This window comes from Oncorhynchus tshawytscha, linkage group LG14 (genome assembly GCF_018296145.1).
Source record: "Oncorhynchus tshawytscha isolate Ot180627B linkage group LG14, Otsh_v2.0, whole genome shotgun sequence".
NCBI classification, from domain to species: domain Eukaryota; kingdom Metazoa; phylum Chordata; class Actinopteri; order Salmoniformes; family Salmonidae; genus Oncorhynchus; species Oncorhynchus tshawytscha.
Genome location: NC_056442.1, coordinates 48395541 through 48423480, shown reverse-complemented (window position 1 = coordinate 48423480; position 27940 = coordinate 48395541). Strand labels below are relative to the sequence as shown.

The 27940-nt window shown below is 45.7% G+C and overlaps 1 protein-coding gene across 1 annotated transcript in view; it reads left to right on the top strand.

The window, feature by feature from the left end:
- The window catches only part of LOC112267280 (stromal interaction molecule 1-like), a 57279-nt gene extending 33922 nt beyond the window's left edge, over positions 1–23357 (top strand). Inside the window, exons 8-13 of the mRNA XM_042297601.1 lie at positions 6185–6362; positions 8101–8268; positions 15325–15425; positions 15547–15779; positions 19649–19712; positions 20940–23357. Of these exons, the coding sequence (XP_042153535.1) occupies positions 6185–6362; positions 8101–8268; positions 15325–15425; positions 15547–15779; positions 19649–19712; positions 20940–21474 (1279 nt within the window). The 3' untranslated portion in view covers positions 21475–23357. The remainder of the gene's footprint in view (positions 1–6184; positions 6363–8100; positions 8269–15324; positions 15426–15546; positions 15780–19648; positions 19713–20939) is intronic.
- The last annotated feature ends 4583 nt before the right edge of the window (positions 23358–27940 follow it).

The window sequence follows — 27940 nt, the reverse complement described above, 5'->3', positions numbered from 1 at the left end:
CGCATGCCTAAATTAAACGGCCTGCTACTCGGGCCCAGAAGATATGGTAGATTTGGATAGAAAACACTCTAAAGTTTCCAAAACTGTTAAAATAGTGTCTGTGTATAACAGAACTGATTTGGCAGGCAAAAACCTGAGAGAAATCCATTCAGGAAGTAGTTTTTTGGGGTTTTGTAGTTTTCTATTCAATGCCATTACAGTATCCATTGACTTAGGACTAAAATTGCAGTTCCTATGCCTTCCACTAGATGTCAACAGTCTTTAGAAATTGTTTCAGGCTTGTATTCTGAAAATTGTGTAAGAGCAGTCTGAATGAGTGGTACCTGCCGTGTCACAGAGCTTTTTCATGCACGCGACCGAGAGAGTGCCTTTCTTGTTCTTGTTTGCCTTTCCTTTTATATTGACGACGTTATTGTCCGGTTGAAATATTATCGATTATTTAGGCTAAAAACAACCTGAGGATTGAATATAAACATCGTTTGACATGTTTCTATGAACTTTACGGATACAATTTGGAATTTTTTTGTGTGCCTGTTTTGACTGCGTTTGGGCCGGTGGATCACTGAAGAAAATGTGTGAACAAAACAAAAGGAACATTTATTGAGTAAATTAATGTCTTCTGAGTGCAACCATATGAAGATCATCAAGGTTAAGGGATTAATTTTATCTCCATTTCTGACTTGTGTAACTCTTCTACTTGGCTGGTTACTGTTTGTAATGATTTGTCTGCTGGGCTATGTTCTCAAATAATCGTACGGTATGCTTTCGCCGTAAAGCATTTTGTAAATCTGACACAGTGGTTGGATTCACAAGAAGTTAATCTTTAAACCTATGTAAAATATGTTTTGTTTTCTGAATTTTTATAATGAGTATTTGAATTTGGAGCTCTGCAATCTCACTGGATGTTGGCCAGGTGGGACGCTAACATCCCACATACCCTAGAGAGGTTAATGCTAGCTAGCAACTTACCTTGGCTTCTTACTGCACTCGCATAACAGATGGGCTCCTCGTGAGGCAGGTGGTTAGAGCGTTGTACTAGTTAACCGTAAGGTTGCAAGATTGAATCCCTGAGCTGACAAGGTAAAAATCTGTCGTTCTACCCCTGAACAAGGCAGTTAACCCACCGTTCCTAGGCCGTCATTGAAAATAAGAATGTGTTCTTAATTGACTTGCCTAGTTAAATAAAGATGAAATAAAGTTGTAAAAAAAAAATTGGCGTCCAAAATTACTGATTTCCGATTGTTATGAAAACTTGAAATCGGCCCTAATTAATCGGCCATTCCGATTAATCAGTCGACCTCTAATGCTGACCAGCTGTTACGCGAGTGTAGCATCAAAAGGACCTTGTGGTTGCATTTAGTTAAAAGAGATTCATGTTAGCAGCAATATTAACTAGGGAAGTTATGTCACTTCTCTTGCGTTCAATGCAAACAGAGTCTGGGTATATGCAACAGTTTGGGCCGAATGGCTCGTTGCAAACTGTGTGAAGACCGAATTTTACATAATTATGACATAACATTGAAGGTTGTGCAATGTAACAGCAATATTTAGACTTTGGGTTGCCACCCATTTGATAAAATACGAAACGGTTCCTTATTTCACTGAAAGAATAAATGTTTTGTTTTCGAAATGATAGTTTCCGGATTTGATCATATTAATGACCAAAGGCTCGTATTTCTGTGTGTTTATTATAATTAAGTCTATGATTTGATAGAGCAGTCCAACTGTGCGGTAGTAGGCAGCAGCAGGCTCGTCAGCATTCATTCAAACAGCACTTTACTGTGTTTTGCCAGCAGCCCTTAGCAATGCTTGAAGCACAGTGCTCTTTATGACTTCAAGCCTATAAACTCCCGAGATTAGGCTGGCAATAGTCAAAGGTATATGAGATACAAATGGTATAGAGAGAAATAGTCAATGTGTCAGAATTCCTATAACTACAACCTAAAACCTCTTAACTTGGAATATTGAACCACCAGCTTTCATATGTTCTCATGTTCTGAGCAAGAAATTTAAACGGTAGTTTTTTAAAATTTACATATTGTACTTTTACTTCTCCAACGCTGTCTTTTTTTGCATTATTTAAACCAAATTGAACATGTTTCATTATTTATTTGAGACTAAAATAGATTGTATTTATGTATTCTATTAAGTTAAAATAAGTGTTCATTCAGCATTGTTGTAATTGTCATTATTACAAATATATATATATATATATATATATATAAAAATCGGCCAATCACTAAGATCTACACCTGTTGTATTCAGCGCATGTGACGAATGAAATTTGATTCGATTTGTAGAAGACACTAGCTTGACTGTATGATCTGTGCTCTCTGTTGCTTTAGTTTCACTGAATAATGTATTTATGTTGTTTTTCAAGAATATCTGCTCAGTTATGTGTAAAATGTAAAGCGTGGTTAGCGCAGTTAGCGCTTGAAACCGGACCCTGCCTGTAAAACAAACCATGTCTTTATCTCTGCCCAGGGAATCTCAACTACATGTAGCATATATATCAGAAATGATGGATCCCTGGCTTCCTTGGGCTCTATAGTAGTCATTCTTTATAGCAACAAGGTCCAAGGACAGCTGGTTGGAGGATACTATGTGGACATGCCAGGCTACCTGGAATCTAGTAGTAAAATTATACAGGCACTTCTATTGTTTGCCCCTGATGAGTCACTGATTATGAGCACCTGTAATAAGGCCCCAAAATTCTTCCTGATCATGCCATGTGATCAGGAAAAGAACAGATCACATCTCATGCTTTTCCTTGTCTGATTCTCTTTCTCTTTTTTCTCTCTCTCTCGCGCTCTCGCTCAATTCAAGGTGCATTATTGGCATGGGAAATATGTTTACATTGCCAAAGCAAGTGAAATAGATAATATACAAAAGTTAAATAAACAATGAAAAATGTACAGGAAACATTACACTCACAAGTTTCAAAGTAATAGAGACGTGTTATAACGATGTGCAAATACAAAAGGAAAAATAAATATGGGTGTATTTACAACGGTGTTTGTTCTTCACTGGTTGCAACAGGTCACAAATAATTGCTGCTGTGATTGCATGGTATTTCACCCAATAGATATGGGAGTTTATTAAAATCGGATTTGTTTTCAAATTCTTTGTGGGTCTGAGGGAAATTGTCTCTAATGTGGTCATACATTTGGCAGGAGGTTAGGAAGTGCAGCTCAGTTTCCACCTCATTTTGTGGACATTGTGCACATGACCTGGCTCTCAAGAAAAGACAGGCTTAATTAGCGGGTATCGGCCTAATTCTGCTCTGCAAACTAATTTGCCAGAATTGTACGTAATTATGACATAACATTGAAGGTTGTGCAATGTAACAAGAATATTTAGACTTAGGGATGCCACCCGTTAGATAAAATACCGAACGGTTCCGTATTTCACTGAAATAATAAACGTTTTGTTTTCTAAATAATAGTTTCTGGATTCGACCATATTAATGACCAAAGGCTCGTATTTCTGTCTGTTATTATGTTATAATTAAGTCTGATTTGATAGAGCAGTCTGACTGAGCAGCAGCAGGCTCGTAATCATTAATTTAAACAGCACTTTCGTGCATTTTGCCAGCAGCTCTTCGCATGCACAGCGCTGTTTATGACTTCAACCTTATCAGCCTAATGGCTGGTGCAACCGATGTGAAATGGCTAGCTAGTTAGCTGGGTGTGCGCTAATAGCGTTTCAAACGTAACTCGCTCTGAGACTTGGAGTAGTTATTCCCCTTGCAGAGGGGCTTTTGTGGATTGATGGGTAACAATGCTTCGAGTGTGGCTGTTGTCGATGTGTTCCTGGTTTGAGCCCAGGTCGGGGCGAGGAGAGGGACGGAAGCTATACTGTTACACTGGCAATACTATAGTGCCTATAAGAACATCCAATAGTCAAAGTTTAATGAAATACAAATGGTATAGAGGGAAATAGTCCTATAAATACTATATTAACTACAACCTAAAACCTCTTACCTTGGAATATTGAAGTCTCATGTTAAAAGGAACCACCAACTTTCTCATGTTCTGAGCAAGGAACTGAAACGTTAGCTTTCTTACATGGCACATATTGCACTTTTACTTTCTTCTCCAACACTTTGTTTTTGCATTATTTAAACCAAATTGAACAGGTTTCATTATTTATTTGAGGCTAAATTGCTTTTATTGATGTATTATATTAAGTTAAAATAAGTGTTCATTCAGTATTGTTGTAATTGTCATTATTACAAAAAAAAAAAAAAAGTTGGCCGATTTAAAAAAAAAAATCTATCGGCTTTTTTGGTCCTCCAATAATCGGTATCGGCATTGAAAAATCATAATCGGTCGACCTCTACTCACAACCACAAAGGGCAATAGGGTTCTATAAATTATTAAAGTATTTTTAGACAGCACCTGTGGTGCTGCTTTTTAGGCTGAGGTTGGTATAGTTTGTTGTGTGCTCTAGGTCAACAGTGTATAGATGGAATTTGTATTTGTGGTCTTGGCAAATGGACCAGTATTTTTGTCTAACTGAGATTTACTGTCAGGGCCCAGGTCTGACAGAATCTGTGCAGAATATCTAGGTGCTACTGTAGGCCCTCCTTGGGTGGGGACAGAAGCACCAGCATCAGCAAATAGTCGACATTTGACTTCAGATTCTAGTAGGGTGAGGCCAGGTGTTGCAGACTGTTCTACTGCTCTCGCCAATTAGTTGATATACAGTGCCTTGCAACAGTATTCATCCCCCTTTGGTGTTTTTCCTATGCTGTTGCATTACAACATGTCATTTAAATTGTTTATTAAAATTTGGATTTCATGTAACAGACATACACAAAATAGTCCAAATTGGTGAAGTGAAATGGAAAAAATAACTTGTTTCAAAAAATGCAAAACAAATTCAAACCAAGGTGGTGTGTGCATAGAGTTGAAGGCTGAAGTTTACATGCACCTTAGCCAAATACATTTAAACTCAGTTTTTCACAATTACTAACCTTTAATCCTGGTTTTTTAAAAATCCCTATTTTAGGGCAGTTAGGATCTTTATTTTAAGAATGTGAGATGTCAGAATAATAGTAGAGAGAATTATTTATTTCAGATTTTATTTCTTTCATCACATTCCCAGTGGGTCAGAAGTTTACATACACTCCATTAGTATTTGGTAGCATTGCCTTTAAATTGTTTAACTTGGGTCAAATGTTACAGGTTGCCTTCCACAAGCTTCCCACAATAAGTTGGGTAAATTTTGGCCCATTCCTCCTGACAGCTTGTGTAACTGAGTCAGGTTTGTAGGCCTCCTTGCTCACACATGCTTTTTCAGTTCTGCCAACAAATTGTCTATGGGATTGAGGTCAGGGCTTTGTGATGGCCACTCCAATGTCTTGACTAAGTTGTCCTTAAACTTTGGAAGAATGCTTGGGGTCATTGTCCATTTGGAATAACCATTTGCGACCAAGCTTTATTCATTCATATGTCTTTATGTACATATTCTTTATCCCTTTACACTTGTGTGTGTATAAGGTAGTAGTTGTGGAATTATTAGGTTAGATTAGATTTGTTGGTTATTACTGCATTGTCGGAACTAGAAGCCCAAGCATTTCGCTACACTCGCATTAACATCTGCTAACCATGTGTATGTGACAAATACAATTTGATTTGATTGAACCTCCTGACTGATGTCTTGATGTTGCTTCAATATATCCACATAATTTTTCTACCTCCATGATGCCATCTATTTTGTGAAGTGCACCAGTCCCTCCTGCAGCAAAGCACCCCCACAATGTGATGCTGCCACACCCGTGCTTCACGGTTGGGATGGTATTCTTTGGCTTGCAAGCCTCCCCCTTTTTCCTCCAAACATAACGATGGTCATTATGGCCAAACAGTTCTATTTTTGCTTCATCAGACCAGAGGACATTTCTCCAAAAAGTACGTATAGTCTGCTCTATACCAAATTAGCATACCTCCTGAGTCTCTTCCCTGTTTCACACCTGGTAGTTTGGTGGATGGGACTACCAGCTCTCTGTAACCTAGAGGGCAACCAGTGGGTCCGTCTCCTCTATAACATGTTTCTTGTAGGATAACAATGTCTGTATTTCCAATATCTTTAAGTCTGGGCTCCTGCTCTTTAGGCCAAAGGCAGATGACCTCAGACCTTGTATATTCCAGGATGAGATAGTAAAAGATTCTCTCGCTCTCAGGCTGCAGATAGCCCAGGAGGAGCACCGTACAGTAGAGGTGGAGAAGGTGAACCTGGAACAGAAGCTGAGGGATGAGATCAACTGTGCCAAGCAGGAGGCCCAGCGGCTGAAGGAGCTCCGCGAGGGCACAGAGAACGAGCTGAGTCGGCAGAAATACGCCGAGGAGGAGCTGGACCAGGTACTGGACTGTACCACTTTGGGGAGGGACAGGTGTGGAGAACAAATGCATGTGGATGAGAGAGGGGGAATTATTCTAGCAGGGTACTTGTTGAGAAACAAGGTGTGGTTAAGGCCAGTAACATGATCCTGTAGATTAATTCCAGAGAGGGGAGACTTGACTGAACCCTGTTAACCACTCTATATTCTAGGGAGCCAGCTAAACATTTAGATGGATCAGATGCAGAATGCTATCAGTAGGCATAACTCCCACTCAGCTCTTTGCCCATCAGGGAAATGGCAGGAAAAGAAGCAGCGGTCGGCCCACACAGGGCAGCTGAGCAGAGGGCTCATGTTGTGTACTCTTCATTCTACTACGATCACAATGGTCTCCTGAGAACACTGTAGTCTGCTGGAGGAAGCAATAGTCACTCCTTTATCTGATTTCAGTTCTCAAGATATGACTAGAGAAAGGGCCTGAGATGGCTCCCTCCATGCCTACGAAGAGCTTGTGTGTGTGTGTGTGCTCTCTTCGTAGGCATGATGGATCAGAATGTTTTCATATGAAGTAAGGATTAGATTCTCCGCTCCTGACTGTAGACAGGGCATATTGCACCCTAAACCATGTGGCCTAGTTCTTCACAGGATTTAGAATGATCATTTCATCTGGAGGCTTTCTCTGGAGGTCTGTTATCTTGTTGTTAAGTCCCAGTGGAGGTCAAACCAGGTCAGCCCTCATACCTGGCTGATCAGGAAAGATAACCACACAGATGTCACATGGCCCCATATACAGCCCTAACTCTCCCCTGTGCACATGACTTGCAGGCTCCCTGCTCACCTAGCCCTAACTCTCCCCTGTGCACATGACTTGCAGGCTCCCTGCTCACCTAGCCCTAACTCTCCCCTGTGCACATGGCTTGCAGGCTCCCTGCTCACCTAGCCCTAACTCTCCCCTGTGCACATGGCTTGCAGGCTCCCTGCTCACCTAGCCCTAACTCTCCCTGTGCACATGGCTTGAAGGCTCCCTGCTCACCTAGCCCTAACTCTCCCCTGTGCACATGGCTTGAAGGCTCCCTGCTCACCTAGCCCTAACTCTCCCTGTGCACATGGCTTGCAGGCTCCCCCCTGCTCACCTAGCCCTAACTCTCCCTGTGCACATGGCTTGCAGGCCCCCTGCTCACCTAGACTCTCCCCTAAGTCTCCCCTGTGCACATGGCTTGCAGGCTCCCTGCACACCTAGCCCTAACTCTTCCTGTGCACATGGCTTGCAGGCCCCCTGCTCACCTAGACCTAACTCTCCCTGTGCACATGGCTTGCAGGCCCCCTGCTCACCTAGCCCTAACTCTCCCCTGTGCACATGGCTTGCAGGCTCCCTGCTCCCCTGGCTGGCCCAGTGCTGCTCCATTAAGGCTTGTCAGTGATTGAGTCTAAGGGCGGGTGGATGCCTCTTTGGCTCTGGGCTCATTTGCGCAGCTCTTAATGAGGATGTCTGGAGACAAAGAGAGTGGCTTGTGAAAGCTAGCAATGAGATCACATTTCCCTCTCCCACCTCCCCATCCACATTTACACCATGGTCCAGAGGGACACTGTGGGAATGATTCATTTGTGGTTAACCACTTTGACTTTTGACGTGAAGACTTTAGTGCGTTCTTTTCATCGCTGTTTTGAGTCAGAATAAGTTATATGTTGTAGGTTGACTTCTGGTGTGGTGTGTGTGTGTGTGTGTGTGTGTGTGTGTGTGTGTGTGTGTGTATTTGCAGGTGCGCATGGCCCTGAAGAAAGCAGAGAAGGAGCTGGAGTCTCGCTGCAGCTGGTCCCCACCAGAGTCCCTCCAGAAGTGGCTCCAGCTCACCCATGAGGTGGAGGTGCAGTACTACAACATCAAGAAGCAGAACGCTGAGAAACAGCTACTGGTGGCGAAAGAAGGGGTGAGATGCCACAGGACTAGATATACACACCGCGTGAGGACTAGATATACACACCGCGTGAGGACTAGATATACACACCGCGTGAGGACTAGATATACACACCGCGTGAGGACTAGAGATACACACACACCGCGTGAGGAGGACACACACCGCGTGAGGACTAGAGATACACACACCGCGTGAGGACTAGAGATACACACACCGCGTGAGGACTAGAGATGAGGACACACACCGCGTGAGGACTAGAGATACACACACCGCGTGAGGACTAGAGATACACACACCGCGTGAGGACTAGAGATACACACACCGCGTGAGGACTAGAGATACACACACCGCGTGAGGACTAGAGATACACACACCGCGTGAGGACTAGAGATACACACACCGCGTGAGGACTAGAGATACACAGTGGGGCAAAAAAGTATTTAGTCAGCCACCAATTGTGCATGTTCTCCCACTTAAAAAGATGAGAGGCCTGTAATTCTCTTCATAGGTACACTTCAACTATGACAGACAAAATGAGGGAAGAAAATCACATTGTAGGATTTTTTATGAATTTATTTGCAAATTATGGTGGAAAATAAGTATTTGGTCACCTACAAACAAGCAAGATTTCTGGCTTTCACATACCTGTAACTTCTTCTTTAAGAGGCTCCTCTGTCCTCCACTCGTTACCTGTATTAATGGCACCTGTTTTAACTTGTTATCAGTATAAAAGACACCTGTCCACAATCTCAAACAGTCACACTCCAAACTCCACTATGGCCAAGACCAAAGAGCTGTCAAAGGACACCAGAAACAAAATTGTAGACCTGCACCAGGCTGGGAAGACTGAATCTGCAATAGGTAAGCAGCTTGGTTTGAAGAAATCAACTGTGGGAGCAATTATTAGGAAATGGAAGACATACAAGACCACTGATAATCTCCCTCGATCTGGGGCTCCACGCAAGATCTCACCCCGTGGGGTCAAAATGATCACAAGAACGGTGAGCAAAAATCCTAGAACCACACGGGGGGACCTAGTGAATGACCTGCAGAGAGCTGGGACCAAAGTAACAAAGCCTACCATCAGTAACACACTACGCCGCCAGGGACTCAAATCCTGCAGTGCCAGACGTGTCCCCCTGCTTAAGCCAGTACATGTCCAGGCCCGTCTGAAGTTTGCTAGAGAGCATTTGGATGATCCAGAAGAAGATTGGGAGAATGTCATATGGTCAGTTGAAACCAAAATAGAACTTTTTGGTAAAAACTCAACTCGTCGTGTTTGGAGGACAAAGAATGCTGAGTTACATCCAAAGAACACCATACCTACTGTGAAGCATGGGGCTGGAAAATTCATGCTTTGGGGCTGTTTTTATGCAAAGGGACCAGGACGACTGATCCATGTAAAGGAAAGAATGAATGGGGCCATGTATTGTGATATTTTGAGTGAAAACCTCCTTCCATCAGCAAGGGCATTGAAGATGAAACGTGGCTGGGTCTTTCAGCATGACAATAATCCCAAACACACCGCCCGGGCAATGGAGTGGCTTCGTAAGAAGCATTTCAAGGTCCTGGAGTGGCCTAGCCAGTCTCCAGATCTCAACCCCATAGAAAATCATTGGAGGGAGTTGAAAGTCTGTGTTGCCCAGCAACAGCCCCAAAACATCACTGCTCTAGAGGAGATCTGCATGGAGGAATGGGCCAAAATACCAGCAACGGTATGTGAAAACCTTGTGAAGTCTTACAGAAAATGTTTGACCTCTGTCATTGCCAACAAATGGTATATAACAAAGTATTGAGAAACTTTTGTTATTGACCAAATACTTATTTTCCACCATAATTTGCAAATAAATTCATTAAAAATCCTACAATGTGATTTTCTGGATTTGTTTTTCTCATTTTGTCTGTCATAGTTGAAGTGTACCTATGATGAAAATTATAGGATTCTCTCATCTTTTTAAGTGGGAGAACTTGCACAATTGGTGGCTGACTAAATACTTTTTTGCCCCACTATATGTGCCGTATGAGGACTAGATATAAACTCAGCAACAAAAAAAAGTCCTCTCACTGTCATCTGCGTTTTATTTTCAGCAAACTTAACAGTTAAATATTTGTATGGACATATCAAGAGTCAACAACCGAGACATAAACTAAACAAGTTCCACAAACATGTGACTAACAGAAATGGAATAATTTTTCCATGAACAAAGCGAGGTGGTCAAAATCAAGTTAGTCAGTATCTGGTGTGGCCACCAGCTGCATTAAGTACTGCAGTGTATCTCCTCCTCATGAACTGCACCAGATTTGCTTGTTCTTGCTGTGAGATGTTACCCTACTCTTCCACTAAGGCACCTGCAAGTTCCTGGACATTTCTGGGAGGAATGGCCCTAGCCCTCACCCTCCAACAGGTCCCAGACATGCTCAAAGGGATGGAGATCCGGGCTCTTTGCTGGCCATGGCAAAGAACTGACATTCCTGTCTTGCAGGAAATCACGCACAGAATGAGCAGTATGGCTGGTGGCATTGTCATGCTGGAGGGTCATATCAGGATGAGCCTGCAGGAAGGGTACCACATGAGGGAGGAGGATGTCTTCCCTGTATCGCACAGCGTTGAGATTGCCTGCAGTTTATTTTATTTTTTTTATTTCACCTTTATTTAACCAGGTAGGCTAGTTGAGAACAAGTTCTCATTTACAACTGCGACCTGGCCAAGATAAAGCATAGCAGTGTGAGCAGACAACACAGAGTTACACATGGAATAAACAATTAACAAGTCAATAACACAGTAGAAAACAAAGGGGGAGTCTATATACAATGTGTGCAAAAGGCATGAAGAGGTAGACGAATAGTTACAATTTTGCAGATTAACACTGGAGTGATAAATGATCAGATGGTCATGTACAGGTAGAGATATTGGTGTGCAAAAGAGCAGAAAAGTAAGTAAATAAAAACAGTATGGGGATAAGGTAGGTGAAAATGGGTGGGCTATTTACCAATAGACTATGTACAGCTGCAGCGATCGGTTAGCTGCTCAGATAGCTGATGTTTGAAGTTGGTGAGGGAGATAAAAGTCTCCAACTTCAGCGATTTTTGCAATTCGTTCCAGTCACAGGCAGCAGAGTACTGGAACGAAAGGCGGCCAAATGAGGTGTTGGCTTTAGGGATGATCAGTGAGATACACCTGCTGAAGCGCGTGCTACGGATGGGTGTTGCCATCGTGACCAGTGAACTGAGATAAGGCGGAGCTTTACCTAGCATGGACTTGTAGATGACCTGGAGCCAGTGGGTCTGGCGACGAATATGTAGCGAGGGCCAGCCGGCTAGAGCATACAAGTCGCAGTGGTGGGTGGTATAAGGTGCTTTAGTGACAAAACGGATGGCACTGTGATATACTGCATCCAGTTTGCTGAGTAGATTGTTGGAAGCCATTTTGTAGATGACATCGCCGAAGTCGAGGATTGGTAGGATAGTCAGTTTTACTAGGGTAAGCTTGGCGGCGTGAGTGAAGGAGGCTTTGTTGCGGAATAGAAAGCCGACTCTTGAGTCGTGTCGCAGTGACAACAAGCGCAGTCCGATGATGCTTTGACACCGTCCCAGACGGACCCTCTACCTCAATCGATCCCGCTCCAGAGTACAGGCCTCAGTGTAACGCTCATTCCTTCGACGACAAACACGAAACAGACCATCACCCCTGGTGAGACAAAACCGCAACTCGTCAGTGAAGAGCACTTTCTGCCAGTCCTGTCTGGTCCAGCGACGGTGCGTTTGTGCCCATAGGTGACGTTGTTGCCGGTGATGTCTGGTGAGGACCTGCCTTAGAACAGGCCTAAAAGCCCTCAGTCCAGCCTCTGACAGCCTATTGCGGACCCTTTGAGCACTGATGGAGGGATTGTGCATTCCTGGTGTAACTCGGGCAGTTGTTGTTGCCATCCTGTACCTGGCCCGCTGGTGTGATGTTCGGATGTACCGATCCTGTGCAGGTGTTGTTACACGTGGTCTGCCACTGCGAGGATGATCAGCTGTCCATCCTGTCTCCCTGTAGCGCTGTCTTAGGCGTCTCACAGGACAGACAATGCAATTTTTTGCCCTGGCCACATCTGCAGTACTCATGCCTCCTTGCAGCATGCCTAAGGCACATTCATGCAGATGAGCAGGGAACCTGGGCATCTTTCTTTTGATGTTTTTCAGAGTCGGTAGAAAGGCATCTTTTGTGTCCTAAGTTTTCATAACTGTGACCTTAATTGTCTACCGTCTGTAAGCTGTTAGTGTCTTAACGACCATTCCACAGGTGTATGTTCATTAATTGTTTATTGAACAAGCATGGGAAACGGGGTTTAAACCCTTTACATTGAAGATCTGTGAAGTTATTTGGATTTTTACGAATTATCTTTGAAAGACAGGGTCCTGAAAAAGGGACATTTCTTTTTTTGCTGAGTTTATATGCCGTATGAGGTCTATAAATATTTACCGTATGAGAACTAGATAGTTATGCTGTATGAGGACTAGGGAGATGTGCCGTATGAGGACTAGGGAGATGTGCCGTATGAGGACTAGGGAGATGTGCCAGGATGGACAGCTGATCGTCCTCGCAGTGGCAGACCACGTGTAACAACACCTGCACAGGATCGGTACATCCGAACATCACACCAGCGGGACAGGTACAGGATGGCAACAACAACTGCCCGAGTTACACCAGGAATGCACAATCCCTCCATCAGTGCTCAGAGTGTCCGCAATAGGCTGAGAGAGCCTAGACTGAGGGCTTTTAGGCCTGTTGTAAGACAGATCCTCACCAGATATCACCGGCAACAACGTCACCTATGGGCACAAACGCACCGTCGCTGGACCAGACAGGACTGGCAAAAAGTGCTGTTCACTGACGAGTCGCGATTTTGTCTCTCCTAGGGTAATGGTCGGTTTCGTGTTTGTCGTCGAAGGCCTGTACTCTGGAGCAGGATCGATTTGTAGGTAGAGAGTCCGTCTGGGACAGTGTCAAAGCATCATCGGACTGCGTTTGTTGTCACTGCAGGCAATCTCAACGCTGTGCGATACAGGGAAGACATCCTCCTCATGTGGTACCCTTCCTGCAGGCTCATCCTGATATGCTGTATGAGGACTAGGGAGATATGCCGTACGAGGAGCAGGGAGATATGCCGTACGAGGAGCAGGGAGATATGCCGTATGAGGAGCAGGGAGATATGCCGTACGAGGAGCAGGGAGATATGCCGTACGAGGAGCAGGGAGATATGCCGTACGAGGAGCAGGGAGATATGCCGACGAGGAGCAGGGAGATATGCCGTACGAGGAGCAGGGAGATATGCCGTACGGGGACTAGGGAGGCAGGGAGATATGCCGTACGGGACTAGGAGGGAGATAGATATGCCGTACCGGGACTAGGGAGGGAGAGATATGCCGTACGGAGGAGGGAGGGAGATATGCCGTACGGGGACTATGGAGGGAGGGAGATATGGACGGGGACTATGGAGGAGAGGGAGATATGCCGTACGGGGACTATGGAGGGAGGGAGATATGCCGTACGGGACTAGGGAGGGAGGAGATAGATATGCCGGGGACTAGGGAGGGAGGGAGGGACGGTGACTAGGGAGGGAGGGAGATATGCCGTACGGGGACTATGGAGGGAGGGAGATATGCCGTACGGGGACTATGGAGGGAGGGAGATATGCCGTACGGGGACTAGGGAGGGAGATATGCCGCACGGGGGGGACTAGGGAGGGAGGGGGAGATATGCGGTGACGTACGGGGACTAGGGAGGGAGGGAGATATGCCGTACGGGGACTAGGGAGGGAGGGAGATATGCCTGTTAGGGGACTAGGGAGGGTGGGAGATATGCCTGTTAGGGGACTAGGGAGGGTGGGAGGGCCTGTTAGGGAGGGAGGGTGGGAGATATGCCTGTTAGGGGACTAGGGAGGGTGGGAGATATGCCTGTTAGGGGACTAGGGAGGGTGGGAGATATGCCTGTAGGGGACTAGGGAGGGTGGGGACTGTTAGGGGAGGGAGGGAGATATGCCTGTTAGGGGACTAGGGAGGGAGGGAGATATGCCGTACGGGGACTAGGGAGGGAGATACTACGGGGACTAGGGGGGGAGATATGCCGTACGGGGACTAGGGAGGGAGATATGCCGCGGGGACTAGGGAGGGAGATATGCCGTACGGGGACTAGGGAGGGAGGCCGTGTCTTTCCCCCCACCGGTTTATGACCCCCCATAAATACCTTTACCCCTTCTCTCTCCACTCTACAAAAATTAACTTTTGAAAATCCGTTGTTACCACAGAGACTTTGTAATACAATAACGTCAAAAGATTGGGAATGGAACAATATTTCTGTTATCCAACCAGTTGAAAGCATACGTTGGTACTTAAAGAATATGATGTCAGATCAGTTGTTTTCTGGGACATTATATCTGATGGACAATATAAATTGTATCTTGGAAAGTCTACACATTCCTAGCCCATTCCTTTTCTGAATGGGCGTTTATTAGAATGCATAAGATTCAGTGTTTATGGTTGCATTGCTTCTCAAGGTCCGATAGAGACCAAATCCCTTTGTCCTTCAGTCTTCCCGCTCTTTCATTCAAACCTAACCCCCTTTCTTTGTGTAACCAGCCGTCATGACAGTTTTATCCGTTAGGGACTCTTTTTTTTTTTATGACATAATTAGTAATCAATGTATGATCCATCCTTTGTATGTAATTCTGTGTGATTATTTAGCTATTTAGTAAATAAATAATTAAGCCAATTTTTGTATTACTGATTCAACTTGTTAGCCAGAGTTTGAAGATAACCAAGAATTTTACGACTTTCATATGAGACTGAATAAGGTGACGATGAGTAATTGACTGCTATTGATGTATAATCACGTAATCAATCAAATGTTAGGTAATCGATTTGCTAAAATAGCCTGTCACATAATTTAATCAGTCAGAGACACAGCAACTGTATGAGTAGGTCCAGGAGATTGCCCTGTCCATGTGAGCAGGAGAAACTCTGAACCCTTAGTGTGACAGAACGGGAGAGTAATGTTTTATCTTGTGTGTGTGTGTGTGACTGCAGGCAGAGAAGATTAAGAAGAAGAGGAACACCATATTTGGGACCTTCCATGTGGCACACAGCTCCTGTCTGGATAATGTGGATCACCAAATTCTGACAGCCAAGTGAGTTTAATTAAAGATTGGGATTTGTCTAAGCCAATATCTCCTATAACTATGTTCACATTGTGATCTGTGCTTGTATCCCTCTGCCCTCCCCATCTCCCTCTCCTCTCCTCCGGTCCAGACAAGCCCTGGGTGAGGTGACTGCTGCTCTGAGGGAGAGGCTGCACCGCTGGCAGCAGATTGAGATTCTGACGGGGTTCACCATCGTCAACAACCCTGGGCTTACCTCCCTGGCCTCCACCCTGAACCTTGACCCCAGCATCATGGGTGGCCGAGCCACGCCCCAGCACTTCATTATGTCTGATGACATGGACGACATGGACGAGGACATCATATCGCCCGGAACTCTGCAATGTAAGGGCTCGTCCGACTCCCTCGGCTTCACTGTGGGACTCTGTAGCAAAATACCCCCTAAATACACCAAGGGCCTCCTGGGGAAATCCAAAAATCAGCTCTCATATGAAAATTAGCATACAGCCACAAAGTATTATCATTAACGATTTATCAACGATTCTATGAATTTACAAAATGAGCAGCCTTGTTGGTGAAGGGATTCAGGGTGTCTGTGATTTGAGGGTGTTGTGTGTTTGCAAGTCTATAATATATGAATTGTAATTTCACCTGTTTTTGTTAATACATGTTTTCAGTTGGTTATTTTGTTCCATTTTGGAATTTAGTGTTGACTTGATATATGGGAATTTCACTTCTGGGATGGAGTGTAAGATGAGAACAAGGTGCACAATGTTGATATCCCATGCTGTGAAAATTTAACCTCTGAAAAAATACATGCTTCATGACACCAAATCTTTGTGCTGATCTATTTTTAGCAGTTGTCTCCTAGTCTGACCAATGGAATGTGCTGAACATGAAGTAATAGTAAGCAATATGAAAGGCTGTTGTACTCCTGTAAGCTTTATAAGGCTTTAGCTTTGGTCTAGGCCTATATTTGGGAAAGAAGAAGGCACAATGGCCTTGTTGTGCTGCCTGGAAGGCAGTTTGTTTTACTTTCTCACATAGCCTTGCTTTATATTGTCATTCCCCTGGGGGTACATGTTATACTCCATTCAGAAAGTATTCAGACCCCTTTCCCACATTTTATTAAGTTAAAAGTGATTAAACAGTCACCCCCCGGCCCTCATCAATCTACACAATCTCCCCAAGTGACAAAGCAAAAATAGGTTTTTAGATTTTTTGGGCAAGTGTATAAAAAAATGTACATTTGACATTTACATAAGTATTCAGACCCTTTACTCAGTACTGTAACCACCTTTGGCAGTGATTACAGCGTCGACTCTTCTTAGGTATGACACTACAGGCTTGCCACACCTGTATTTGGGGAGTTTCTCCCATTCTTCTCTCCAGATCCTCTCAAGCTCTGTCAGGTTGGATGGGGAGCGATGCTGCACAGCTATTTTCAGGTCTCTCCAGAGATGTTCGATCGCGTTCAAGTCTTGAGTCTTGTTGAGCCACTCGGACATTCAGAGACTTGTTCCAAAGCCACTCCTGCGTTGTCTTGGTTGTGTGCTTAGGGTCATTGTCCTGTTGGAAGTTCCTGGGCGCTTTGGAGCCTGTTTTCATCAAGGATCTCTCTGTAATTTGCTCTGTTCATCTTTCCCTCAATCCTGACTAATCTCCCAGTATCTGCTGCGGAAAAACATCCCCACATCATGATGATGCTGCCACCACCATACTTCACCGTAGGGATGGCGCCAGTTTTCCTCCAGACGTGACACTTGGCATTCAGGCCAAGGAGTTCAATCTTGGTTTCATCAGACCAGAGCATCTTGTTTCTCATGGTCTGAGAGTCCTTTAAGTGCATTTTGGCAAATCCAAGAGTCTTGGTGGTTTCAAACTTCTTCCATTTAGTAATGATGGAGGCCACTGTGTTCTTGAGTACCTTCAATGCTGCAGAATGTTTTTGTTGTCCTGTGCCTCGACACAATCCTGTCTCGGAGCTCTATGGACAATTCCTTTGACCTGATGGCTTGGTTATAAATGTGCAAAAAAAAAGTGAAAAACCTGTTTTTGCTTTGTCTTTATGGAGTAATGTGTGTAGATTTAGGATTTTATTTATTATCCATTTTAGATTAAGGCTGTAACGTAACAAAATGTGGAAAAGGTCAAGCGGTATGAATACTTTCTGAATGCACTGTATCACTTTTTTTCAGCCACTAAGGAATTACATACTCAGGGTTTCTTCTTTTGAATTGAGAATTACAGCTTTTATTGACCAGTTACGGTCTCAAAGGGAGTTATGATGCGAACAACATACTTTAGTTCTTATGTCTATTTCTCGTCTTTTGGCAACCTAAATAATTATATTTGTCACAACATAATGTTGACATATAAAGTCAATCAATGTGTACTGGTCTCCTGGTACCCAGCTCTGAGCTCTACTGGGCAGTATTTGGGTAATGATTATAGCAGACCCAGAGAGAAGGACTGATACTGTCTTGGATATGATAATAGCTGACCCAGAGAGAGCAGACCCAGAGATAAGGGCTGATACTAACTATCTGGGCTATGATTATAGCTGACCCAGAGATAAGGGCTGATACTTACTGCAGTGGTAATCTGAGCTCTGGTGCTACAGTCTCCTTCTAGAGCTCTGTCACTACAGTCCTCTAGTAAGTCTTCTAATCCACATTAATTACATGTTCCCTCCCTCACTTCCTCTCTCTCCTCCCACCAACACTGTCTCTTTGGTTTTTGGCTGCGGCTGCCGTTCGTGTCTCTGGTCCACCCACAGACACCAACTGCGTCAAGGACCGGCGAGCCAGTGATCTGTGGTCCATGGGTTCTGGCAGCCAGTCCCTCAGGAAATACTCTGGTTGGCCTGTTAGCTACTTACACCCCTTTGTCCTGACCTCAACGCTCTCTCTCCTTAAGTCACACACCCCTGTCAAAGCCTCACAGAGCAGATGGATATAGCTGTAACACTGGCCTGGGACAGAGACTGTAGATGGATATAGCTGTAACACTGGCCTGGGACAGAGACTGTAGATGGATATAGCTGTAACACGCTGGCCTGGGACAGGGACTGTAGATGGATATAGCTGTAACACGCTGGCCTGGGACAGGGACTGTAGATGGATATAGCTGTAACACGCTGGCCTGGGACAGGGACTGTAGATGGATATAGCTGTAACACGCTGGCCTGGGACAGGGACTGTAGATGGATATAGCTGTAACACGCTGGCCTGGGACAGGGACTGTAGATGGATATAGCTGTAACACGCTGGCCTGGGACAGGGACTGTAGATGGATATAGCTGTAACACGCTGGCCTGGGACAGGGACTGTAGATGGATATAGCTGTAACACGCTGGCCTGGGACAGGGACTGTAGATGGATATAGCTGTAACACGCTGGCCTGGGACAGGGACTGTAGATGGATATAGCTGTAACACGCTGGCCTGGGACAGGGACTGTAGATGGATATAGCTGTAACACGCTGGCCTGGGACAGGGACTGTAGATGGATATAGCTGTAACACGCTGGCCTGGGACAGGGACTGTAGATGGATATAGCTGTAACACGCTGGCCTGGGACAGGGACTGTAGATGGATATAGCTGTAACACGCTGGCCTGGGACAGGGACTGTAGATGGATATAGCTGTAACACGCTGGCCTGGGACAGGGACTGTAGATGGATATAGCTGTAACACGCTGGCCTGGGACAGGGACTGTAGATGGAGAAGGAAAACTGTCTATGCTGTGTCCATGTACCCCTGGCCTTACTGTCTCAAGCTGTCCAATGACTTGCTCTTCTTTCTCTGATCCTCATCACCCAGAGAATTCTTAGACCCTCTCACAACACACAGCACTGTCTGATTTTACACATGAAGGATTAGTTATGATGAAATATTTAACTTTTGTACTCTGCAAAAATCCTCACCAGACACCAGCCACACGTCTCACCAGACACCAGCCAAACGTCTCACCAGACAGTGCCATCCCTCATTTTCTCTTGTTTAATGCTATGGCATAGCTAAGGCCCAGGTAATTGAACAGCCATCACTTGCCTTCCTCACAACCAAACGTTACTGAAGTGCTCAGAACAGAGGTCAAGAACACCAATTCAGTACTGAAATGTCCCCAACACCCATGTCTGCTACTGCCCTCCCAGTCTAATTCCAGCCTACTGTTTTCCCTCACCCTGTGTGTTGTGTATAATCAGACTTTGGTTGTTGATAATGGTATTGTTCTGTGTTGTGTCAGCAGCTCCCAGTATGATGTCCCTGCGTCAGCGCCACATGGACTCCCAGCTGGCCATGGGCTCTCAGAGGTTGGTAGAGACATGCCTGTTGGCGGGGCAGCAGGGAGACTGCACCTCTTACCCATCCAGGTCTAGGGCCACCCTCCAACAGTCACACAGCCAGTCCTTCCAACAGTTTGAGGCTCTCCCCCTGCCTCCCCTGTCCTCGGCTGTCTCGCACCCCTCGATCATCTGCTCCTCTCCACCTCCTCCTTACTGTCAGCCCCACTCCTTCCACTCCTCCTCCTCCTTACACGCCTCCGCTCCTCATTCCTCCCATGTCTATCACTCGTCTTATTTCCAGCCCATGGACACCATCCCAGACTTCCAGCGCAGCAGCAGCTTCGGGTACCACTCTGCACTCTTCCCTCCACACGCACTGCATGCGCGTTGGATTTTCTCCCATTCATTTCACCTGTAGTATATTACATTGTTTTCCATATCTGTGTTCTCATTTTCATTAACGATAGTTTCCTCTGACTAGAACTCACCCATGTTGCAAACTGTGCATTAATACTTTTCTTTGAAAATCTATTTTGTTGTTTTATTCTTTCATATTTTAGTTTTTTACATCCACTCCCAACCTGTGTCTTTTCTGGTTGCCCAAACTACCCTGACCCCTGCCTGCACTACTAACAGGAGTGGAGTTCCAGTTTCTGAGTAGTGCCCACAGTGTCCTGTTGGCGAGTAGTGCCCACAGTGTCCTGTTGGCGAGTAGTGCCCACAGTGTCCTGTTGGCGAGTAGTGCCCACAGTGTCCTGTTGGCGAGTAGTGCCCACAGTGTCCTGTTGGCGAGTAGTGCCCACAGTGTCCTGTTGGCGAGTAGTGCCCACAGTGTCCTGTTGGCGAGTAGTGCCCACAGTGTCCTGTTGGCGAGTAGTGCCCACAGTGTCCTGTTGGCGAGTAGTGCCCACAGTGTCCTGTTGGCGAGTAGTGCCCACAGTGTCCTTGGCTTTACAGGCATTGGATAGATTACCTCCAGCATGCAGTGCTTTAGCTTGGATCCCCTTTTCAGTCAGGCCCAGTGCAGAAACAATTCCTAGCCTCTACCCCATAGGTACCCCATAGTTCTGAAAGGATTATAAAGGTATAAGCATTCCATCTGGTGGTAAAACATCCACCTAGCCTATCAGAGGGGAAAATTGAGTTATTTCAGATCTACCTGAAGTGCCTAGGTGGTAGAGGTGGTAGAATGTCTCTGGACCGTACCTCACTGTCCCTCTCTTCCTCCACCGACTCTCTTCTGTTCTTCCACAGGGATCTGAACCGCTCAGACTCAGACTCCTCCCTGTCTCTCTCCCAAATCGGTGATCGTCTGTCTGCCTACAGCTCCAAGGGCCACCTGGTGAAACCCACCCCCTTACTGTATGGTCCCCCTGTCCGCTCCGCCTCCGACGAGCTCTCCCTGCATGCCCACACACCTAACGGAGGGAACCGTGTCCACGAGGGAGGAGCCCAGACCGAGCCAGTCCCAGAGAGCCCCATCCTGATGAAGAAGGTGTACAGCATCGAGAAATCAGCCAGCCTGGGAGAGATGGACGTTGGCCTCATCGGTATGTCCATGTCAGAGTCCTCCTGCTCCCTCAGCCTCAACTCCACCGATGCCGACACCCCCTCCCCCACGGGTGGCCAGCCTGGGGCTGCAGGGGCCAAGGGAAGCAGCCGTATCCCTCAACTCTCCTCCAAGAAGAGCCCTCTGGAGGAAGACAGCGGCTCCACGGGAGAAGACACAGACTCCGTCGCCAGTCGTAAGAAACACACCTTCAAGATCTTCAAAAAACAGAAGAAATAATGACAAGGGCTACTGAAGACTTTTAAAGAGCGATTAAAGGTGTTTCACTTATTATTATTTCTGTTTTGGAAAACTTGTTTTGGGTTGTTCACTGGTCACAAGCAATGGCGCAAATCTTTGCCTTTAGGGTTTTCTAGGTACTTTCTCTGAGGGACTGTGGGAGCAAGCAGCTATTCGATGATGTTTGCAATGGGTGGTGTTGTATAGTGGAATGTAAGCACTATTTATTTAGCAGGAAAGTGTGCCAGTCGCTCAGAGGGAAACAAGTCTCCTGGATGGATGTCTTCTGTTTTACTTCAACCTGTATCAGTTTGCATGTCTTCACCTTTGTTTGACTGATATTTTCTGGATTCTCTTAGGTGTGTGCTTGGTTCTTGTCCTTATTCTGCTTAGACAACACTTAAAAACTCAGCTGTTTCTTGTCGTTAATCCCCGACCACCTCCTTGTTATGTGTCAGTGTCAGATGGACATTGAGCACTTAATGCCAGTCAGTGTTGGTCAATGGTGAGGGGGGGGGTGGGCTGAAAAGGGCTGAACAATACTTGCAAAAACTTCTCGAGTCAATTGTGCTAACAAGAAATCTAGTAGTCAATGTTATCACAACTCTTCCAGTACAGCTGCAGACACAGCAAGACACACAAAAGGCAAACATTTCCCTGGGATAGAGCACCTTTAGAAGTGGAAGTGCTAACTTGTTTTAATCCCCTTGAAGACAAAGCTAGGTAGCCTGTGTAACTGCCTTGTCTATTTGTCCCAATCATAGCCCTGATCTAAGTTCCCTAATAGAGGTTATTAAAATGACTATTTGAACTATATGAATTTCGTATCAATGTATGTTTATTGAAGTAAACCTCTACATTTGCAAATTGCCTACCATATCAATCTATGTTGTAATTGTAGGAGATATCACATGAATCATTAGGAGTGCTGTAGGAGACGCTATTCTTTTTAAGTGCCAAAACAAAGACTCGGGTCCAGTGGCCTTTATTCTTGTCAACAACTATATATGTACTGTCTGTTGTAAGTTAGAGGCAGCTTTAGAATGAGTAGCACTGCCTTCTGTTTTTATCTGGGGACTAAAATCAGGTGATCAATTTGACATGGTCACCCACAACATTTCAAGCAGGGAGTTGCAGGCAGCATTTGTAATTCGAAGACTCCCAAGTTGTGTGTTGAGCATTTTTTAGGTGTTTGCTACTTTAGCTTGGACTGTAGACGACCCAGATCACCTAGATCCACATTATACAGCTCCAGAGTCAAGCACACAGTAATGGCATCTATAGGTCACCATTATAAACTCACTTGCCATTATTGGTTTTGTGAAAGCACAAATGGTTTAGAAACGGATGTCACAATGCATTCTGGTAGTAGGGACTCTCCTAATAACTTCCTAAACAATTGACCTGCTCGACTACTCCTGAATCTGATAACCAAAGCAGTGCTGCTAACGACACCATTGCCCCCCCAATGGAGGCCTCACACAGTGAGATTGATGGTATGGATGAAAAAGAAATGTCATATTCTTTCATTGATCAGTTGAAAACATGAACTTCCTATTGGTACTTTTTAAAGTGTAGTTTGTACCTCTTCTGCACGATGAAGCTGTAATATGGATTATGATGTCTGTCTGTTGCCAGGATACTGCACTGAGTTGTTTTGATGCATGTCAGCTACTGTATTAACGTCTATAATGGGCTTGAGGCAGAGTTCAGCTCGAGCATCATCTGTTCACCCCTACTTAAACCCCAACTTCTCATTTTGAGCTTCTATTTATGAATACATATATTTGTACAGAGAAAAACAAATATTTTGCATCTTCTGTGGCGTTCTCTCGACTTTTATGGCACTCCTGCATGATAGCAATAAACTATTTTGAATGAAAGACATGGACTGTGTTTATCAGATACGTCTTTGTTTGGGGGGAAATGATGCCAACACATAAAACAGTAGCAAGGTACGTGCTGTGATCACAGAGTAATTGGCACTGCATAATGAACAGACATGATATACCGGGTTTTTGTCATTTATTATATATGCATTTTATTTGTTTACTTCTCCCTCTAGTTCACAGGAAATCACAAGCGCAATATGTATTAAATGTGTGAATATTTTTGAGTTCCATAACAAATTCAGAGCAAATTTTTGGTTGAGTTGACTGGACCCCGTCTCAAATAATCCCTAAATCTATTGGTCACGTGACGCGTCTGATTGCTTAGTGCTAACAGGAGGACAGATCTGCATTATTTACATAAGCACTTGTTTCGCTGCTGGACAGCAGGATGCAGTGGTGGGAAGAGTACCCGACTTGTTTCGCTGCTGGACAAAGCAGGATGCAGTGGTGGGAAGAGTAACCGACTTGTTTCGCTGCTGGACAAAGCAGGATGCAGTGGTGGGAAGAGTACCCGACTTGTTTCGCTGCTGGACAGCAGGATGCAGTGGTGGGAAATGTACCCGACTTGTTTCGCTGCTGGACAAAGCAGGATGCAGTGGTGGGAAGAGTACCCGACTTGTTTCGCTGCTGGACAAAGCAGGATGCAGTGGTGGGAAGAGTACCCGACTTGTTTCGCTGCTGGACAAAGCAGGATGCAGTGGTGGGAAGAGTACCCGACTTGTTTCGCTGCTGGACAAAGCAGGATGCAGTGGTGGGAAGAGTACCCGACTTGTTTCGCTGCTGGACAAAGCAGGATGCAGTGGTGGGAAGAGTACCCGACTTGTTTCGCTGCTGGACAGCAGGATGCAGTGGTGGGAAGAGTACCCGACTTGTTTCGCTGCTGGACAAAGCAGGATGCAGTGGTGGGAAGAGTACCCGACTTGTTTCGCTGCTGGACAAAGCAGGATGCAGTGGTGGGAAGAGTACCCGACTTGTTTCGCTGCTGGACAGCAGGATGCAGTGGTGGGAAGAGTACCCGACTTGTTTCGCTGCTGGACAGCAGGATGCAGTGGTGGGAAGAGTACCCGACTTGTTTCGCTGCTGGACAGCAGGATGCAGTGGTGGGAAGAGTACCCGACTTGTTTCGCTGCTGGACAGCAGGATGCAGTGGTGGGAAGAGTACCCGACTTGTTTCGCTGCTGGACAAAGCAGGATGCAGTGGTGGGAAGAGTAACCGACTTGTTTCGCTGCTGGACAAAGCAGGATGCAGTGGTGGGAAGAGTACCCGACTTGTTTCGCTGCTGGACAAAGCAGGATGCAGTGGTGGGAAGAGTACCCGACTTGTTTCGCTGCTGGACAAAGCAGGATGCAGTGGTGGGAAGAGTACCCGACTTGTTTCGCTGCTGGACAAAGCAGGATGCAGTGGTGGGAAGAGTAACCGACTTGTTTCGCTGCTGGACAAAGCAGGATGCAGTGGTGGGAAGAGTAACCGACTTGTTTCGCTGCTGGACAAAGCAGGATGCAGTGGTGGCAAGAGTACCCGACTTGTTTCGCTGCTGGACAAAGCAGGATGCAGTGGTGGGAAGAGTACCCGACTTGTTTCGCTGCTGGACAAAGCAGGATGCAGTGGTGGGAAGAGTACCCGACTTGTTTCGCTGCTGGACAAAGCAGGATGCAGTGGTGGGAAGAGTAACCGACTTGTTTCGCTGCTGGACAGCAGGATGCAGTGGTGGGAAGAGTAACCGACTTGTTTCGCTGCTGGACAAAGCAGGATGCAGTGGTGGGAAGAGTAACCGACTTGTTTCGCTGCTGGACAAAGCAGGATGCAGTGGTGGGAAGAGTACCCGACTTGTTTCGCTGCTGGACAAAGCAGGATGCAGTGGTGGGAAGAGTAACCGACTTGTTTCGCTGCTGGACAAAGCAGGATGCAGTGGTGGGAAGAGTACCCGACTTGTTTCGCTGCTGGACAAAGCAGGATGCAGTGGTGGGAAGAGTAACCGACTTGTTTCGCTGCTGGACAAAGCAGGATGCAGTGGTGGGAAGAGTAACCGACTTGTTTCAGCTGCTGGACAGCAGGATGCAGTGGTGGGAAGAGTACCCGACTTGTTTCGCTGCTGGACAAAGCAGGATGCAGTGGTGGGAAGAGTAACCGACTTGTTTCGCTGCTGGACAAAGCAGGATGCAGTGGTGGGAAGAGTACCCGACTTGTTTCGCTGCTGGACAGCAGGATGCAGTGGTGGGAAGAGTACCCGACTTGTTTCGCTGCTGGACAAAGCAGGATGCAGTGGTGGGAAGAGTACCCGACTTGTTTCGCTGCTGGACAAAGCAGGATGCAGTGGTGGGAAGAGTACCCGACTTGTTTCGCTGCTGGACAAAGCAGGATGCAGTGGTGGGAAGAGTAACCGACTTGTTTCGCTGCTGGACAGCAGGATGCAGTGGTGGGAAGAGTAACCGACTTGTTTCGCTGCTGGACAGCAGGATGCAGTGGTGGGAAGAGTAACCTGACTTGTTTCGCTGCTGACAGCAGGATGCAGTGGTGGGAAGAGTACCCGACTTGTTTGGCTGCTGGACAAAGCAGGATGCAGTGGTGGGAAGAGTACCCGACTTGTTTCGCTGCTGGACAGCAGGATGCAGTGGTGGGAAGAGTACCCGACTTGTTCGCTGCTGGACAAAGCAGGATGCAGTGGTGGGAAGAGTACCCGACTTGTTACGCTGCTGGACAGCAGGATGCAGTGGTGGGAAGCGTACCCGACTTGTTTCACTGCTGGACAGCAGGATGCAGTGGTGGGAAGAGTACCCGACTTGTTTCGCTGCTGGACAGCAGGATGCAGTGGTGGGAAGAGTACCCGATTGTCATACTTAAGTAAAAGTAAAGATGCCTTCATAGAAAATGACTCAAGTGAAAGTCACCCAGTAAAATACTACTTGAGTAAAAGTATTTGGTTTTAAATATGCTTAATTATCATAAGTAAATGTAATTGCTAAAATATACTTAAGTATTAAATGTATAAATCATTTCAAATTCCTTATATTACGCAAACCAGACAGCATAATTGTATTTTTTAAATGTATTCACGGATAGCCAGGGGCATGCTCTAACACCCAGACATAATTTACAAACGAAGCATGTGTTTAGTGAGTCTGTCAGATCAGGGGCAGTAGGGGATGACCAGGTATGTTCTCTTTATACTGTGTGTGAATTAGACCATTTCCTGTCCTGCTAAGCATTCCAAATATAACGAGTACTTTTGGGTGTCATAGAAAATGTATGGTGTAAAAAGTACATTACTTTCTTTAGGAATGTATTGAAGTAAAATTAAAAGTTGCCCAAAATCTAAATAGTAAAGTAAAGATACTAAAAAAAAAACCTGCTTAAGCAGTACTTTAAAGTATTTTTACATAAGTACTTTTCACCGCTGGGAGGGTGTTAGTCCGGGTTCTTGTGATTGGAACTTTTTCTCAGGTTTCTACCATTTCAAAAGGACAGCAAACATAGCTTTTGTAAACTAGATTTGACTATATGTCCCTTTTATTTGTGTATCTACTGGTAACCTTTTAATTTGCCTGATTTTAGTGTTTGTCTTTCGTGTGCTAAAATAATTTAAACCTACTTTTTATTGAGCAGCCATCTTAAACAAATGAAACATCCCCACACTTGGACCATGAACCAGCATTACTTGGATAGGTGTTTATTCCTGTTTCTCCTCAACTGACTGACTGGTGTACCGGCCTGCCTGACTGACTGGTGTACCTGCCTGACTGACTGGTGTACCTGCCTGACTGACTAACTGGTGTACCTGCCTGACTGACTGGTGTACCTGCCTGACTGACTGACTGGTGTACCTGCCTGACTGACTGGTGTACCTGCCTGACTGACTGGTGTACCTGCCTGACGGACTGGTGTACCTGCCTGACGGACTGGTGTACCTGCCTGACTGACTGACTGATGACTGGTGTACCTGCCTGACTGACTGACTGGTGTACCTGCCTGCCTGACTGACTGGTGTACCTGCCTGACTGACTGACTGGTGTACCTGCCTGACTGACTGGGTTGTGCCTGACACTCAGTGGGTACTCAGTGGCATGATGTGTGCCTGTGTCAGTGAGGAGGGATCTGAGGACAGTTGCATGTCAGCCCAGGCTACTGCAGTGGTCAGCTTGCAGCCCACACCCCCTCTCAGTCGCCCCCTGAAGCAGCATCAACTCTGCCCTGGCTGGGCTACACAGATGTTGTGGCTTGGACCACCATCTCACAATGCCCTGTGGAACAAGGGAATTACTGTAGTGTAGTTGGTGAGTTAGAAAAATGTCAGTCCAGAATGATACAATAGTTCACAATACAAAATGAAGATACAGTGCCTTGGTTACTGCTATTCACCCCCTTGAATTTGGTTCATTTTGCAGAACATTTCAGGCTTCAAACATAAAAGATATAAGCACTGCATTTTTTTGTGAAGAAGGGGGAACATAGTCAAGTTGGACACAGTCTGAATGCCTTCAACTGAAATTTTCTGGATATTTCAAACTTTTTAATCAAAGGGGGGCTGCAAAAACGATATCCACGTGGGGATGGCGCCCGGGGAACAGTGGGTTAA